This window comes from Microcaecilia unicolor, chromosome 11 (genome assembly GCF_901765095.1).
Source record: "Microcaecilia unicolor chromosome 11, aMicUni1.1, whole genome shotgun sequence".
Classification (NCBI taxonomy): Eukaryota; Metazoa; Chordata; class Amphibia; order Gymnophiona; family Siphonopidae; genus Microcaecilia; species Microcaecilia unicolor.
The window spans coordinates 104212609-104232081 of record NC_044041.1 but is presented as its reverse complement, the minus strand read 5'-3'; the positions used below and the strand labels follow the sequence as shown (position 1 = coordinate 104232081).

General features: G+C 45.5%; 1 protein-coding gene across 1 annotated transcript; it reads left to right on the top strand.

Annotated features, from left to right (window-relative positions):
• Nucleotides 1–280: 280 nt before the first annotated feature.
• On the top strand, nt 281–7074 carry LOC115479693 (actin-85C-like). The gene is made up of 2 exons (XM_030217799.1): nt 281–299; nt 5972–7074. Exons 1-2 carry the CDS (start codon nt 281–283, stop codon nt 7072–7074), a joined length of 1122 nt encoding a protein of 373 aa, XP_030073659.1.
• The last annotated feature ends 12399 nt before the right edge of the window (nt 7075–19473 follow it).

Below are 19473 nucleotides of genomic sequence, written 5' to 3'. Positions count from 1 at the left end.
TACCATCTCCCTCTCCCATTGCCCCTTCTGTCTCTCCCTTGCCTATGGGCAGATGGTCAGAAGCAAACGTGGGCGCTAGAGGCTAAAAGCACCATAATAGCGCCTGCGTTTGCTACTGCCCCATGATCAGAGCTTCCGCGTGAAACAACATACTCGTGGGCTCTGAATGCAACTAGCATGTAAATGCATGCTAAACAGGGCTCTTAGCGCTAATAGCATGCAAATGCATGCTAATCCTATTCCTCCCTAATGATCAGTGAGCAGCACGCCAGACAAAGGTATGGGGGACAGGGATGAGGGCCGCTAGACCACCAGGTTGGGGGGAGGGGTGATTCACGGCCCACTGGGCTATCAGAGCTTTACTTAGGGGGATGCTGGGGGGGGGGCTTGTGTCGGGGGGGGGGGGGGGACTGGAGGTCCACCGGACCTCCAGCCTCTGTGTTGCTGGTTCGGGGTGAGGGTACTTGGCCACCAGGGCTATGGTGTTTGGGGTCTGGTGGTCCCACAGACCTCCAGCCCCTGTGTTTGACAGGTCTGGGCTTTTGACAGCCCAGACCTGTCAAACAAGTGTAGGAGGATTGTGCCTAAAAATCCTCCTGCACTTTACCCTATGATCAGAGATAATAGTGCACATATATTTGCAAGCCCCCTTGCCCCTCCAAACTATGCCTATGTTTCACCGCTCTCTCTCTCTAGAGATGCTTGTCCACCTCTTTCCCTTCCTCCCTCTCTTTCTCTAGAGATGCTTCTCTCCCTCTTCTCCTCCCTTCCAGTCCCTCTTTGCATCCCTTCCTTCCCAGAGATGAGGAGAGAGAGAGAGAGAGAGAGAGAGAGAGAGAGAGAGAGAGAGAGAGAGAGAGAGAGAGAGAGAGAGGTGAAAAGAGGGAGAGAAGTATCTTTGAGGAGGGAGGGATGAAAAGTGGGTTGTGATGTGGAGGTTGGCATGATGTGTAGAAATATCACTTTGGCTTGCTCCCCTGTTGCCATCCCAAATATTTTGGTCTTGAGACATCACTAGGTTTTAGAACATGTAACCCTGCTGGCTACTGTTTTCACAAGAGAAAAAGTGAGTGGGCCCCACATAGCTGTAAATATAGTATAAACCATGTGCATGAGACAATCACCTGTAACATTTTTCCACCTCTTATATAATAATTCATGTAACACAGCTGAATAAGTGGCATGAAAGTTGTCACAGTCTTGAACTGGAGATCCTGAGGGTGGATGGCACCAGCTGGATGACATTATTCCTGGCATCAGTGGTAGAAGGAGCCATTTCCCCTAGTGAGCTTTGTTGCCAGGTGCAGTTTACAGCCTCATGTTTCCAACATAACTCGGTGTGTCTATTCAAAACAGCAGCTGATAACTAAAGCTTTGTCCTTTTTGTTTAAGATGTACTGGCCTTTAAGTCAGTTGGGTACCATATGGTTATATCGTAGTTCTGTAATATTCTGTACGTGGACCTCACATTGAGGCTCACTCACAAACTCCAAATGGTTCAAAACACTTCAGAGAGGACAGTTTGGGGCAAATCTAGGAGGGAGTATGCTTCCCTAATTTTGTGTACACCTGTCACGTCTGTGGCCGTGACCACCCTCAGACTTACCTTATTTCTGGGGGTCAGCTTCTAAGCTGGCTTCTGCCTATCCTTTCTGGAGTAGTTTTCCTTCTGTGTGCTGGCTGCTTCCAGCATGGCTCTAATTACTCCACTCTACTGCACCTGGGGGTGCTGCCTGAGTTAGCTCTACCTCTGTCTCCAGCCTGGCTCTGTTTTCTCCTCTGTGCTGCACCTAGGTATTCTAAGTCTCTCTATGTTCTGTGTGCACTCTGCCTGCTCCTTGGTTTGTGCTCCTCTCACCCACTGGTGGCCAGAGCCAGTGGTTGCCATAGTTTGTCTTGCTGTTCCTACCCGTTCCAGACTTTAGCTCAGTCCAGTCCGGTCCGGTTCTTCCAGGCTGCCGGACTTGTCTCTCTTGTTTGTGCCTGGACAGCCTCCGTAGTTGCTTACTGATGGCTGCAGCTGCTCCTCAGGTGTTGAAGGGCTTTATTAATCACTTAGAGACTGCAGCCTTTGCCTTTGCATCGTCTAAGGTCCCTGGTATGTTAGCGTGCTCTGTGCACTGCTACCTTGTCCAGTTCAGTGTGAGTTTCTAGCTTGTTACTAGTAGCTTGGGCATAGCTTTTCTTGTTGGCTTGTGTACAGCTTTATTAGTTCTCCTGTGTGTTGTGTTGTGTGAGTTCCTAGCATGTGACTAGTTAGCTTGGGCATAGCTTTGCTTGTTAGCTTGTGTACAGCTTTACTAGTTCTCCTGTGTTTTGCTTAGTGTGAGTTTCTAGCTTGTGACTAGTTAGCTTGGGCATAGCTTTCTTGTTAGCTTATGTACAGCTTTACTAGTTTTTTGTGTTTAGCTTTCTGGTTTTCCCGTGTGTGTTTTCCTTTGCTTCTGGAGCTTCAGCCCTAGTCCTGTTCACTGCCAGTACTCCTTGCTACTGGAGCTCCAGCTATAGTCTTGCTACTTGACCTGACCATTGCCTGAATCTGACTACTCTCTGCCTGAACCCCGATACTTGCTGCCTGCTGCCTGACCCGTCTACTGCCTGAACCCGGATATTCTCTGCCTGTGGCCAGACCTGTCTATTGCCGGAACCCGGACATTCCCTGCCTGTCTGTCTTCCTTTCGCCTAGGTGCCTAGGGGCACTTCTGTACCCTGATTCCTGTTGTTCCTGCTTGCTAGTTCCAGTTCCGGTTTTCCTGTAAGCCCTGCCGGCTGCCCAAACCTGAGGGCTCAACCCTTGGGGAACGGTGGCTAAGCGTAGGTGAAGTCTAGGTCCAGTGTGTTCCTGTCCAGCGGGTTCCGGTCCCGTGTGTTCCAGTCCAGTGGGCTCCACTCCAGTGTGTACCAGTCCAGTGGGTTCCAGTCCAGTGCGCACCCGTCCGGTGCATTCCAGTCCTGTGTATTCCAGTGCAGAACTCCAGTCCGGGGTTCCAGTCCAGCCTTGCCTCGTCTCTGCTTTGAAGGTGACCTTGCCTGCCACTGCCGCTCCACGGTAGTGGTCCAAGGGCTCACAAACCCAGTGCTTCCAGGGAAAAAGCCTGACAACACCACACTGGTTCTTTCTAGGGGCCCATGCTAAATTTAAATTGCTGCTGATGATATTCTGGACCTTACCTTACAATATCTGCTTAGTAAGCTCAGGTGGTATTTCTTGAACCAAGAGCTTAAATCAAGTAGTTTTTCTGGAGGGCCCATCTATTCAGGGCCTACATCTAGCCTTATTAAGAGTCTGTCACATACTTACCTTGTAGAATCCTGGGCTCCTTTCTGCTGTTATCTTACTGCCTGACTCCATCCTATGAGGTAGCAACACCTGATTGGTCCCTCCTAAGATCTGTGGACTGATTGGACCTTGTAGAAGCTTTCCTCTGGCTCTTTAGTCTTTACATGTATATACAGTATGATCTAGAACTTCCAGCCCAGTTTGTTCTCAGATAAGTCTTCTGTCAGAGCTCTGAGTGCCCTGTTATCTGCTGACTCTTGAGCAATTGGCTTCTGCTTGGTTATTGACTATGAACCAGTTCTGACTGCCTCAACGCCTGCTTGTTCCTAGACTACCTACCATTTGGGTTTTGCGTTCTACTCTGGTTCTCCTCCTGCTTCCTACTGTGCCTGAGGTCCAGTTTTCATTCCACTCTGCTGATACACCTGTGGAGTAAGCCTTGGCAGCTTCCAAGCACCAGAGAGCTGAACACTTAGGAAAAGGAGGATGATATGAAGGCATACCCTCTTGACACCTGGCGTTTCCCCTGGTGGGCCTGGACGTGACAAGAGTCAGAATCTTTTCAGTGACAGCGCTAAAGCTATGGACTGATCTCCATTTGAAGATCAGACTAGAAAAAATTGATTATTTCTAGAGATATGATTCTGTGTTCCTCTTTTTCTTTGGGATGATGCATAGATCCCTGAATAGGAGACTTTGAGCTCGGTTGCATTTAGACAGGAGTTTCAGGCTTTTGGAAGCACTTTTGATAACATATTTAGAATGGAATCGTAGCAGGTGATAAAAGGCATAACTAGGTGCAGTGTTCCAAAGGGCTGATTTTGGGGGTCAAATGTTAATGAGGACTGGCTCTCTTCTTTCAATGTTTGGTTGTTCATTTATTTTGTTCAGCAGGTTATTACTGGTAATTTTGGGTTTTGGTTACGAATGTGGTTAATAAGAACATTTAATAAAATACGCCTGTGTGATTCCAAGTGAGGTGAGGGTGTCAGGCTGAAAGGGTGAGTAAAGGTTATTCAAACGGCTTTGCTGAGATATGCAGGGCCTCCAAGTTCTGCTTTTTATTTGATATTTTATCTGACCAAATTTGGCACATACATTTCTGCCAGAGATATTTTTGAGTCCCCATTCTGCATGAGCAGAGTCCTAACTAAGGGAAGTGAATATTATTTTGGATACTGTGGGATATAAGAACAAATAAATAAATAATTAACTTTTACATTATTTTTTACAACTGTCACAGCAATGAAGCTCACTCGATTCACTTTGATCCTCTGACACTCATCTAGTTCCTGGGGCACAGTAAAGACTTGACTTTCTATAGTAACCTAAGACAACACTCATATTTCTAGGTAAATTTCATGTACAGTATACCCCAGACATCTCTATGCTTGTTTTTTTGCTGTGTGTCACTTATTTTAGGCTCTGCTTGAAATGGTCTAGCAGAGATCAAAAGCATGGCATACCAGAGATCCAGCTGCCAGACTCCACAGCACAGCTGGCTAAGGATCCAGTGCCTGGCCTGACAGGTACCCGCAGCATGGATATCCAGTGATCTGGTCTCTGGAGATCTTCAGCACAGCTGACTAGGGAGCCAGCACCCATGGATCTATATCCAGGGCCTACCAGGAATTCAATATGCCTGACATATGAGCTGTGAGGTGTAAACAGACTTATCAGCACATAAACCTTGGAACATTCCAAGCTAAAAATGAAAACATGTTCTTTCTCACTTGTAAACTAAAAACAGAGTGTGAACTGTGAGCTAGTAACCTACTCTGAATGGCATGAAGTGGCTCATGGACTTTTTATGAGCAGACACAGAGGTGCACAAAAAACTAAGACCAGGGATGCTGGCAAGGGACATACAGGCAGACACCACTCCACATACCCTGGCTTAGGAGTGAGGTTCATTACTGTCATGATTTTTGAAAATGATCCATTTGGAGACATTGCTCCTGAGACTGCAGGTGCTAGGAGAATGTGTTTGCAAGCTAAGACTGGGAGTGTTAGGCCAACGTCTTTAAAGGCAGACTGTCCAATGCTCTCCCCTGAAATTTCTGATGCTGGGATAATGTGTCTACAGGCTGAACACTGTGACACACACATTGTTGATACCGGGGAAGTTAGGAAGGTGCATAAAGGCAGATATTGCAGTACACCCAGTGTAGAGACTATAGAGGCTGGGATCGTCTGCAGTGTACATGTACTGAAAGAGATATACTTGAACAGTGGGTTTACAGCAGACATCATGCTTTACATCGTGCTGAGACAGGGAAGCTGTAACAGTGCATTTACTGGCAGAACTGGGGTGTATATGGCAGTGAAATGGGGTACTTGAGAGAACTTGACTACCAATGACTGTACTTATGACCCCAACCTCAGGTCTCTGAATTTAAGCAGGGATAGAATTAGAGGGTATTACTGGTATAGACAGTAGACCTCTCTGGAATACCTGGTGTGATAAGAATTCTATAGGGATGATTCATGAGTAATGGAATAAGAAAGAGGCTTTGAACTTCCAGAGCACTAAAAGAACACCAGCTGTGTGACAATGAGGTTCTAGAATGTTTCCCAGCTTGCATTCTACTCTACAGGAGCTCGCACACAACCAGCCCTCCCCAGCTTTCCAAAGGATTATCCTTCCATGTTTCTCAAATATGTTTAATCCTAAAGTCCTCGATACCCCAGCTGTCATTTTTGACAATGGATCTGGGCTGTGTAAAGCCGGTGTTGCTGGAGAGAACATTCCAAGAGTCATCATTCCTACCGTGGTGGGACGGGTGAGAGCCACAGCTGTCATGTTAGGATTTGGTCACAAGGGATATTACATTGGGGACGAAGCTCAGGCCAAACGGGGGATCTTGTCCCTGAACTATCCCATGGAGCATGGAATTGTGACATCTTGGGAAGACATGGAGAAGATCTGGAGGCATCTGTACCAGCAAGAGCTGAAGCTGAAAGCCTACAAGAGCCCAGTGATGCTGACAGAAGCTCCGCTGAACCCCCATGCAAATCGGGAGAAGATGGCAGAGATCATGTTTGAGGTCTTCAGTGTGCCAGCCATGTTCGTGGCTCTGCAAGCCATTTTATCTCTGTATGCCTTGGGGCAGACAACTGGCATCGTCCTGGACAGTGGAGATGGTGTGACACACACAGTCCCTATCTATGAAGGTCACTGCTTGCCACAGGGGGTTTGCCGGATGAACTTTGCCGGAAGGGACATCACAAAGTACTTTGCCATGCTTCTTATGGAAAGTGGCTATTATTTTGTGAGCACAGCAGAAAGGGAAGTGGTGAAAGACATCAAGGAGAAACTCTGCTATGTTGCAATGGACATAAATATCGAAAACATGAAGTCTCCCAAAGAGATCCTGCGGCAGTACATTCTGCCCGATGGGAATGTCATCAAGATTGGAGATCAGCTGTACAGAGCTCCTGAGGCCCTATTCACCCCTATTAATGCTGGCAACACAGCAATGGGGATTCATCAAATGATTCTGGAGAGCATCAGAAAGTGTGACATGGATATCCACAAGTATCTCTTTGGGAACATGGTTCTGGCAGGGGGTTCCACACTCTTCCATGGCCTTGACAAAAGAGTCCTGAAAGAAGTACAGCTCCTGGCTCCCCGAACGATGACCTTGAAGATCATGGCCCTCCCAGAGCGAATATTTTCTGGATGGATTGGGGCTTCTATTCTCTCTTCCTTACCCACTTTCAAGCCAATGTGGGTCACTGTCAACGATTATAAAGAATATGGACCAGCTGCCATCCACCAGAAGTGCTTCTGAGTCAATAGAATCTGTAGTAATACTAATATCTTACTCTCTTCCCCTGCCTCCAAATATATATCTTTGATATAAATAAATATTGATAACAAATTAAATCTATCTTAGACTGTGAGATTTCTGATTTTTACCTAATAAAACCTTATAAACAGATACTGATAATTACAAATCAGCATAAAGATTTGAAACAAACTCGCTGTTTTTGTGGAACATTATGAGTAAAAATGTCTGTTTCCACAAATGTTTTGGCAGAAAATTTATTGGGAAATTTTTGAATTCAACATAGTTAAAACATGCTGTACATGGGGGGAATTTGTTTTCTTAAGTGTATGTGTCAACTGTTCAAGGAAGGTGATATATAAGTGAAACATAGTATAACATAGTAAATCCTCAACAAAAAAATGGCATAATTCTGCAGGGTGGATGAAATGCATCATTTTCCAGTGAAGGGCAATGAAAATGATAGAGGGGATGGGACAACATCCCTATGAGGAAAGGCTAAAGCGGCTAGAGCTCTTCAGCTTGGAGAAGAGAAAGCTGAGGGGAGATATGATAGAGGTCTATAAAATACTGAGTAGAGTGGAATGGGTAGACGTGAATCGCTTGTTTACTCTTTCCAAAAATACTAGGACTAGGGAGCATGCGATGAAGCTACTAAGTAATAAATTTAAAACAAACCAGAAAAAATATGTCTTCACTCAACGTGTATTTAACTCTGGAATTTGTTGCCAATGTGGTTATCAATAGAAATCAAACAAAATAAAACATGGAAAAGAAAATAAGATGATACCTTTTTTATTGGACATAACTTAATACATTTCTTGATTAGCTTTCGAAGGTTGCCCTTCTTCGTCAGATCGGAAATAAGCAAATGTGCTAGCTGACAGTGTATATAAGTGAAAAACATTCAAGCATTGCTATGACAGTCTGACAGGGTGGGAGGATGGGGGTGGGTAGGAAGTATGCATGGGGACATCAAAGTATATCTTTGGTATTCTAACAGGGTGGGTGTGGACAGGTGAGGGGAGGGTGATCAACAGAGACATACAGCTTTATGGTTTATAATGGGCTAGGAACCCCAGGTCCTTGTTAAGTCCTTTCTGTTGGGTGTTAAAATATTCAATCATTCTGACTTCAAAGGTCTTACGTTCTTGTATGGTTTTGAAGTCAGAATGATTGAATATTTTAACACCCAACAGAAAGGACTTAACAAGGACCTGGGGTTCCTAGCCCATTATAAACCATAAAGCTGTATGTCTCTGTTGATCACCCTCCCCTCACCTGTCCACACCCACCCTGTTAGAATACCAAAGATATACTTTGATGTCCCCATGCATACTTCCTACCCACCCCCATCCTCCCACCCTGTCAGACTGTCATAGCAATGCTTGAATGTTTTTCACTTATATACACTGTCAGCTAGCACATTTGCTTATTTCCGATCTGACGAAGAAGGGCAACCTTCGAAAGCTAATCAAGAAATGTATTAAGTTATGTCCAATAAAAAAGGTATCATCTTATTTTCTTTTCCATGTTTTATTTTGTTTGATTTCTATTGATAACCTTAAGAGTGGACTAACACGGCTACCACACTCCTCTACTTGCCAATGTGGTAAAAGCAGTTAGCTTAACAGGATTGATAAGTTCCTAAAAGAAAAGTCCAGACTATTGAAAAGGTGTGAGCAAAATCTAAATAATAAAAATTATTAAGATGGACTTGGGAAAATCCTTTTCTATGAGAAGCAGCATAAAATCTGTTATACTTTTCTGGGATCTTGTCAGGTACTTGTTGTCGGGTCCTCGAGGGCCTTTGCGTTCTGTCAGGGCCTCGAGGCAGAACCGGAATACATGAGCCCTTGGACCACTGCCGAGGAGTGGCAGCGGCAGGCAAGACCACCCTGGAACTGGATACACGGAAGGACAGGGCTGGACCTCTGGACTGGAGTCGGGACAGAGGCAGGCAACTGGAACCAGCAGGACAGGAACAGCTTCACCTGCACTTGGCCCCCGTTCCCCTGGAGTTCAGCTCCAGCGTGCGGGGGGCCGGCAGGACTTGCAGGACGAGGCCAGTACTGGAGATCCAGAGGACCTACCCTGGGTCAGGGAACACGAGGAAGCTAGACTAACTACTAGACTCAGACTGAAAGCTGCTGCACTGCCCCTAGCAGCCTGCAAATAGGTGGGAAAAGGTGGGATACAAATGCAATAAATAGCAAGGAACACAAGACAGACCAGGGAGACAAGACAAACAAAAGTGTAACAGGAGCAAGGACTAGGGCACGCAGCAAGCTAGGCAGAACAGGGTTCAGGGAATACCCACAGGGTAAGCCCACTAGCTAGGTAGAGGCAGGATACAGGATAAACACCCAGGAAATACACACTAGCTAGGCAGAGACAGGATTCCGGATGTACACTCAGGATATACAAGCAGGGTTCAGGATATACACTCAGGATATACAAGCAGGAATCAGGATAGGCACTCAGGGAAAACACCCTAGCTAGGCAGAGGCAGGGTTCAGGATAACCCTCAGGGTACACGCCCTAGCTAGGCAGAAGCAAGGTTCGACAGGAACCGGCAGAGGTCAGGGCTGGCAGCAAGCAAGGAAAGTCAGGAACAAGCAGGAGACAAACTCGACAGGCAAACAGAAGGAGTAACCAGGAACAACAGAGTCTAAGGGCTGGCAGCAGGCGGAAGAGTATATCAGGGTTCAGGCAATAGTCAGAGACAGCAGCAAGCAGAGAGTATTGGGGTTCAGGCAATAGTCAGAGGCAGGCAGCAAGCAAAGAATATCGGGGTTCAGGCAATAGTCAGAGGCAGGCAGCAAGACAATAGAATACACCAGGAACTAGCAGAGCCAGGCTGAAGCTACAGACTCCCACCACAAACCGAGGGAGAGTGGCTGAAGCCTTCAGACTCCAAACACAGAGCAAGGGAGTAGAGGACAAGCAGTCCACAGACACAGAGTAGCAGGGCAGAGCCCCCCACGGAAGGACTAGCAGTCCACAGACACAAACAGAAGGGCAGAGCCCACACAGAAAGACTAGCCATCCACAGACACAAAGAGAAGCTGGGCCAGAACCCAGAGAAAGGCTAAGCAGTAGTGCAGCAGAACACTAACTAACCTGACCTGGCCTAAAGGCATAACACCATGCAAAGGCCCTGAATGCAAGCACATCACTTCCTTATGAAGGCCCTCACTGATGATGTAACCTGCGCAGGACAGGAGCAGGAAACACACCCACACCAAGGGGAGGCTGGGAACCCATAGGAAGTGAACACACAGGAAAGACAAGCAGGAGCCATCTTGGAAGCTGGCACAGAGTAGGCGGCAGCCATCTTAGAAGAGGCATAGCCCACATAGGTGAGGTCTAGTGAAGAATCAGCACACAGAACCAGAGACAACACTAACAGAGAGACAGACAGAGGCCAGCACAGATGCTGACTCCCAGAGACAAAGTAAGGCTGAGGGTGGTCATGGCCACAGACGTGACAATTGTGCCCTGGATTGGCCACTGTTGTAAACAGGATACTGAGCTTGATGGACCTTCAGTCTGTCCCAGTATGGCAATGCTCATGTTCTTATGTTCCATGGAACACCACCCCTCTGCTGGGTACATTCTGTGTTTTCTGTGGGTCAGGGAAGATAATTGGTGTTTCTTTCCTGTAGACCTCTGATCCTAAGAGATACTCTAGTGAGTAATGTGTCAGTGAGACATAAGCTGACATAAAAGCACAGCAGGTGCAAGGGTGGTGGGGCACCCTAGTTGAACCTTCAGTCCTAATCCCCCTCAATTAACTCTGAGGCCCAAAGCCTTCAGCCTTTCTCTATAATTTTGATAATTAAACTCAATAATCAGGATCTGCACACAAACATCCTACAAAAATGCAGGTTAAAGCACTGCATGTGCTGATGGTTCTTTGACTTTTGCCCAGATGATCAAAAACCCCGTGCTGTTCCAAACAGCACTCTAAAAATAGCGTTGGAACAGCGCGGCCCTTTATCTTCCCCATGATCAGAGATAATAGCATGCAAATTTATGTGCACTATTATCTCTGATCATAGGGTAAAGTGCGGGAGGATTGTGCCTTATCTTGCACAATCCTCCCACACTTGTATGACAGGTCTGCGCTGGCAACAGCCCAGACTTGTCAAACATAGGGGTTGGAGGTCTGTGGGACCACCAGACCCCCTGAAACAGGAAGGCCCCTAGTGGCCAAGTGCCCCCACTGTACCCCCACCACAAGCCAGTGACACGAAGGCTGGAGGTTAAGTGGACCGCCAGTCTCCCCCAACACTCCCCCGACACAAGTTCACAGGGGGCTAGAGATCCGGTGGATTTTCTTTTAGTTCTAATAGCGTCCTTCACCTCACTTTTTAACCATGCTGTCTATCATTTGGTCTTCCGTCCTCCTTTTTTAATACATGGAATATATTTGGCCTGGGCCTCCAGGATGGTATTTTTGAACAGCATCCACACCTGATGTAAATTTTTGACCTTTACAGCTACTCCTCTAAGTTTTTTTTTCATCATTCTTCTCATTTTATCATAGTCCCCTTTTTGAAAGTTAAATGCTAACTTATTGGATTTCCTGTGTGTATTTACTCCAAAGCTGATATCAAATCTGATCATATTATGATCACTGTTATCAAGCGGCCCCATCACCATTGCCTCTTGCACCAGATCAAGCGCTCTGCTAAGGACTAAGTCTAGAATTTTTCCTCCCTTTGTCGGCTCCTGTACCAGCTGCTCCATAAAGCAATCCTTGATTTCGTCAAGGAAGTTTACCTCCCTAGGATGCACTGTTGTTATATTTACCCGGTCAATATCAGGGTAATTGAAATCACCCATTATTATTGTGTTGACCAGTTTGTTAGCCTCCCTAATTTCTGATAACATTTCTACATCCGTCTGTTCATTCTGGCCAGGTGGACGGTAGTACACTCCTATCACTATCCTTTACACATGGAATTTCAATCCATAGGGATTCCAAGATGTGTTTTGTTTCCTGCAGAATTTTCAATCTACTTGATTCAAGGCCCTCCTTAACATACAATGCTACCCCTCCACCAATTCAATCCACCCTATCACTACGATATAATTTGTACCCTGGTATGACAGTGTTCCACTGGTTATCCTCCTTCAATCAGGTCTCAGAGATGCCTACTATATCTAATTTTTCATTTAGTGCAATATATTCTCCCATCTTATTTCTTAGGCTTCTGGAATTTGCATATAGACATTTCAAATAATGCTTATTGTTCCTATGTACATCTTACTCAGCAGTTGACAGTGTTAATTTGCAATCTTTTATCTGCTTTTTATTTAAAGACACCTGGAGGGGCATAATCGACCAGAAACGCCTATCTCCATGGGCGTTAATCTCCGAGAACGGGTCCGTGAAGGGGCGGAGTGTACCGTATTTTTAAAAAAAAATAGACGCCCATGTTTTATTCGCCAAGGTGTGAGCTGGGCGTTTTTGCTTTTCACCGATAATGGAAAATGAAATCGCCCAGCTCAAAAACGAATAAATGCAAGGCATTTGTTCGTGGGAGGGGCCAGGATTCATAGTGCACTGGTCCCCCTCACATGCCAGGACACCAACCGGGCACCCTAGGGGGCACTTTTACAAAAACAAAAAAAAAGGTAAAAGAGCTCCCAGGTGCATATCACCCTTCCCTTGGGTGTTGAGCCCCCCAAATCCCCCTCAAAACCCACTGCCCACAAGTCTACACCATTACTATAGCCCTAAGAGGTGAAGGGGGGCACCTACATGTGGGTACAGTGGGTTTGGGGGGGTTGGACGACTAGTAGCATTAAGCAGCACAATTGTAACAGGTACGGGGGGGGATGGGCCTGGGTCCACCTGCCTGACGTCCACTGCACCCCCTAACAACTGCTCCAGGGACCTGCATACTGCTGCTTGGGAGGAGGATATGACATTTGAGGGTGAAAGTAAAAAGTTGTGAAACATCATTTGTTGTGGTGGGAGGGGGTTAGTGACCACTGGGGGAGTCAGGGGAGGTCATCCCCGACTCCCTCTGGGGGTCATCTGGTCATTTAGGGCACTTTTTGGGGCCTTATTCGTCAAAAAACAGGGTCCAGGAAAAGTGCCCTAAATTCTAGCTACAAACGCATCCATTATCGGCGAAGGGCGCCCATCTCTGTTCGGGTGATAACCACGCCCCAGTTCCGCCTTCACCACGCCTCCGACACTCCCCCGTCAACTTTGTCCGCATCCGCGACGGAGTGCAGTTGAAAGCGTCCAAAGTTCGGCTTTCGATTATGCCGCTTTATTTGTTTTTGTGAGAAGAACGCCCATCTCCCGATTTAGGTCGGAACTTGGGCGTTATTCTTGTTCGATTATAAGCTGGCTGGTCTACTATATTGCAATCTTGCTATGGGATATCCTATCTTCCCTGTTTTGGTGATATCTTTGAAAGATACCTTGTTCCGAACCATGCGCTTTGGAATGACTGTCGGCCTTCCCCCAGGTTCTAGTTTAAAAGCATCTCTATCTCCTTTTTAAATGCTGATGCCAGCAGCCTGGTCCCACCCTGGTTAAGACGGAGCCCATCATTCCAGAATAGGCTCCCCCCTTCCCCAAAATCCAGTTCCTTAAAAATCTAAAACCCTCCTCCCTGCACCATCGCCTCATCCATGCATTGAAATTCTGGAGCTCTACCTGTTTCTTGGGCCTTGCACATGGAACGGGGAGCACTTCAGAAAATGCTACCCTAGAGGTTCTGGATTTGAGCTTTCTATCTAAGAGCCTAAATTTGGCTTCCAGAATCTCTCTCCCATATTTTCCTATGTCAATGGTACCCACATGTACCAAGACAACCGGCTCCTCCCCAACAATATCTAAAATCCTATCTAGGTGACGCATGAGTTATGTGCTGTATGATTCAGCTCAGCTTGAACACTTGTTGCTTGATAAAGAAGTCAAGAATGCTGTTTATTTTTTTGTCAGTGTATATAGCTATGGGTGGAATTTGTTTGGCCAGAGTGTTTCCCAGGTTGTTTTTGGGATGAAAGTCCTTATTACCTGTTATGAATAAGTTTTGTCTCATTGATGGAATTTGTTTATAAAATGTTGTTTTGGATACTTTGTACTTAAGAGGTTAAAATGTAGTAAAACAAATAAATGGATAACTTATTCATTTGAACTTATACTGGTTATTCAGTTGCCACCATTTGGGCATCAGGAAATATTTCTTCACAGAAAGGGAGATGGATGCCTGGAATGCCTTCCTGGAGACAAAAACAGTCATGGAATGCAAAAAGGCATGAAATAAACACAGAGATTACCTTAATGGCAAGAAGATGAATACCAGGTTCAGGCACTTCAGCTTAGGATTGTGGCATCTTACTGATTTTAATGTAAACCATTTTGAATGAGAATTCAAGTACTGGGATATATAAATATTTTTAAAATAAATAAAATAACGACACGGGTTCTTTATGAAGTTTTGAAATCTTAATAGAATTTAAATGAAAAAAAAAAAACTCTTTCTACTTCAAAGAAGAGATAGGGGTTGACCTACATAGAGCATCCGTTATAACCCTAAACTCAGGGCTTTTTTTGAGGGGGTACTTGGGGGTACTGAGTACCGGCACCTTTTCCATTGTCTGCTAAAATTGACCCTTGGTCCCCAGGTTTTAATGAAAGAGTTCAGGCTCTACACACCAATTCTGCCTTGTCATAGATTCTGTGACTGGTTGCAGGGGACCTGGCTATTGTGGGGTGGGTCCCTCAGTGATCACCCCACCCCTGAAGGGTGGCCTGGCATTTAGAGTACCGGCATCTTTTTTGCTAGAAAAAACGCACTGCCTAAACTAAAGCACTGGGCAGTGATCAGCATGGAGTTGCACTTTCAATCCTGACCAGTTTAATGGGCAGATTAAATGGGCCATTACGGTTTTTATCTGCCAACATTATTATATTATAATCTTACTACAGAAGGCAGGTCTCATAATCATATTCCTGGAGCCCTTACTCCACCTAAGTAGCCTATGGGCTGCCAGAGGGGAAATGAAACCAGTGTCCCCCCCCCCCCCCAATGATCTCTTGTCTGCTCCAAGTCCTCTAGGCCTGTCCCTCGAACCTCCAAAGAACAGACTCAGTCTCTGAGGGCCAGGAGCTTTTTGCACCAGGTACACACATACAGCTCCTCCCCAATAGAAACACAATCCTACATGTAACATATCCTGCTTCTGGACTGTTTAAATTTATTTATTGCTTTATGAACTATGCTCCAATACTTAGGTAAGTATTCCATGATGCCGGGTCACTGTACAAAAAAGCCCTTTTAACAGCAGATTGTAACTTTAATTCTTTCAAACTAGGCATCTTATTGTTTTAGAGTTGTGAAGGGATTCCTGGGCAAACACCTCTTTGAGGACAGTTTGTGAGGCTAGGAGTAAGGTGGAGAAAGGAATACCTCCAAGGCCCTCACTGGCAAAAATCCTGGTCTCTAGCTATTGTTCTCTTCTTCTCTCTGGGGAATTGTGTGTTAAATAAGTCCACTCCACACAAGGGCAAATAAGTATAACTTTAATTTATAGTAACCCAATGGGATCAAACAGTAAGTATATCAATCAAAGGAGTAGTTATCACATCAAACTCATGGGGTAGTTATTGTCTCCTCAGTATATCTCCTATATAATAATTTGTCAATCTGCCTCTCTGGATGGCTGGCTGGGTTTGTAATCGTATGCAAATGAGCTATTACGTAATCAGCTTGCCTCCAGCCTTCCCTTCCCTCTCAGTGTCCTGCCCTCGCGGAAAGAGGAAATTACATCAGAGGAGGGCGGGACACTGAGAGGGAAGGAAAGGGAAGGCTGGAGGCGAGCCGAGCCTGTCACTTTCATTGATACCACTGCGACTTCAGGCAAAATAAAAATGTTAAAGGAAGGACGGCAAGAAGGAAAGGAGGGCTGTTGTGGGAGAAGAGGGTGGGCAGGTGAGGGCTGGGGTTGAATTGGAACTCTGGTGCTTAAAAGGGGGGTAGGTGGGGGCTGGGGTGAGTCACTGGACATGGATGGGATGGGTTGGGAGGGGAGGGAAGGATCGCTGGACATGGATGGGATGAGAGGGGAGGGGAGGGGAGAATCACTGGACATGGAGGGGAGGGCAGAGGAGAGAGGAGAAATCGCTTAGATGATAGCCTTCCTAGGGCTCATTTCATTGTTGGAGAAACGGGCTTTTTTGCTTGTATAATATAAAAGGTAAAGCCTAGTTACTTTCCTTTCACCATCAATATGGGGATTCTCATCTTTGTTGCATACCACTCACTTCCATGCATCCATAGACACTACAGGCAGCTTTCCAGGATCCTAATCTTGTTAGTGGATCCTCTCCCTTGAGGATAGCAGGATAGTGGTTCTAATACATCTTCCACTCCTCAATTAGGATATCAGGAGGCCTCCAGGACATCTCCTAACTTTCTTCTTTGCCTCCACCAGGAACAGCGGAATGCGGTAAGCAGGGTATGCATGGCAGGGGGGTGCCAACATTCGAGGGGCACCAGAAATTGCCATGCTTACCCGTACGCTACAATCCACTGGCCACTGCTGCCGCACACTACAGCCCTCCAAAGACCTACTTTGATCCTTGAAAGTCGCCCTGATAGTGTAGTGGCCTCTGCAGCTATCCCATCTTTCCTGTCCTCTGCCGGTACTCCATCTCTGCTTTGCTCTTCTGTGCCGCAGGCGGCGCTGCTGTATTTTAAAAATGGCTGCCAAGGCCTCTAGCACCTGCATTTGCTTCTGAACATTGGCCTCTGAGGGATTAAGGGGCAAATCACCCCAATCCCTCCAGTGGTGTGCTGCTCAATAACAACTGTTTCCTCAATCCTAAATATGCTTGATAGACAGCGGAACTCCTGACTTCATCTTTTAGGACGTTAGAAACCTTCTGAAATGGGGAATAAACGTCTGTGAACTTGCCACGCCATAATCCCACCCAGATCACTCCCTCTTTCCATTTGCATGCACTTGGGATTGATGTGTGCATATCCTGGTTTTGAAAAACAGACACTTAGACGTTTATGTAAGATAAATGTTTAAGTGACGGTTTATGCATGTATCAAATGCGAATAGGGATTGTAAAATGAGGGTTTATATGTATGGTGGACTCTGCTCCCTTTCACGCCCATATTTCTGCACGTATAGTTTTATAGGTGCACTTCTGCTAAAAATGAAACTAAAATGATGTCTGGTACAGTGCTGAACATCTGAATGCTATTTGAAAACTGACCTATAATCTATTTAATAATGACCCAGATTAAGGGTGGGAAAGAGGCAGGGCTACAAATGACCCACTTAGGAGTGATATTCATTCACTAAACAGGTAAGTTATTCATTTAGGGCCCCTTTTACTAAGCTATGGTAACACGGGCCCTGCACTAGCAGCAGCGCAAGTTTTGCTACGCGCAGAATCCCCTTTTACTGCAGCAGGTAAAAAGGTGGAAAACAGAAATGGCCGTGCAGTAAGTTTGGACTTGCCATGCAGCCATTTCAGAGGGAGCATTTACTGCTACTCATTGAGGTGGCAGTAACAGCTCCTGTGCTAACCCGGCGGTAACTCGGCAGCATGTGGCTCTGCCCAATTACTGCCGGGTAACCCCTGTGCTAGAAAATCAGACCTGATTTTTTGTAACACTGGAAACGGTACGTGCTGGGGACGGAACTACCGCCGGAACTTGCGTTGGTCTGGCAGTAGTTCCAGGTTGCCACGGGACAACCCTAGGCCCGTTAGTTTAGGCTTGCTGAACAGCAGGCCTAAACTAAAATTAATAGGACTGCTACTGTCTATATGGATAGCTGCGCTGAATTCACATATTAAGTTAAGCACTGGTGCCGGCGCTTAACTTAAGACGTTGACTCTGTCTTTTGAATATTGACCCGTGCGATCTTTTCACTGGGCTAGTTCTGAGCTTCTCGTCCTATCTGCAGCTTATTTCTGAGGAAAGTCACAAACAGGAGATCCCCTAATACAGTGGTCTTCACTCCCAGTTGTCGCAGGCCACCAACAGGCCGGGTTTTCAGGAAATTCCCATTGATATGCATGAGAAAGATTTGCATACAGTGGAGGTAGTGTGCATGCAAATCTATCTCATACATATTCATTATCCATTTACTCAGTAACTACAAAGTTTATACATCAAAGCCTTTTTATTATTAATATCAAAACATTCTTCATTTTACTCGGTCTTCCTATTATCCCTTACACTTATGCATTGAACTGACTTAGTCAAGTATATATGGGACCTGATAAAGTGAAGCAGTTGATTTGATTATACGACAACTGAGATAGAGACGTTTGTTTTCCTATAACGTCAAGGATCCATAGAAGAAAGGAAGGAAGAAAACTTATATGCCTGGAAATTACTTCGGAGGAAATACAAATATACCATAAAACAGACTAAAAGACTACACTACAAAACAATGATTGGACCAAACTACAAAGACACACACAAACTCTTCTACCTTGTAAATAAATTGCTAGACACCACACCAGTTACAAATAACAGCAAAGATACATCAGGGGTCGACGACCTCGCGAAATACTTCAAGGAGAAAATTATACAGTTACGACTTAAAATACCCGCTAGCCCTATTGAATACGCCACACTCCTAAACTGTCTAGACCCAGAAGACGGAATATATCCAGCAGACAGGATCTGGACCGAATTCGAATTACTGTCAGAGAACCTCATCTCTAAAACGCTCAAAAGATTCGCCAAATCCCAATGCAAACTAGATATCTGCCCAAACAACCTCATGAAATCAGCTCCTCAACAATTCATAACAGACCTAACGAACCACGTGAACTTCATGCTACAAAACGGACTTTTCCCAAAGGAACAAGGAAAAGTTTTACTCACCCCTATACCCAAAGACACAAAGAAAAACTCAAGCGAAATAACTAACTACAGACCAGTAGCATCTATACCACTAATAACCAAAATAACCGAAGGGATGGTAACCAAACAACTCACAAACTATCTCAACAAGTTCTCAATACTGCATGATGCCCAATCAGGATTCCAGTCAAATCACAGCACAGAAACAGTATTAATTACCCTAATGACCAAATTTAAACAAATGATTGCAACCGGCACCAATATACTCCTCTTACAATTTGACATGTCAAGTGCCTTTGATATGGTTGACCATGGAATCCTATTACACATACTTGAATATTTTGGCATCGGAGGCAATGTCCTAAACTGGTTCAAGGGGTTCTTAACCTTACGCTCATATCAGGTCACATCAAATTCAACTACGTCTGCTGCATGGGCACCTGAGTGTGGAGTACCACAGGGATCCTCCCTCTCGCCAACTATTTTCAACCTAATGATGATCCCCTTGGCAAAACTTCTATCAAACCTTAAC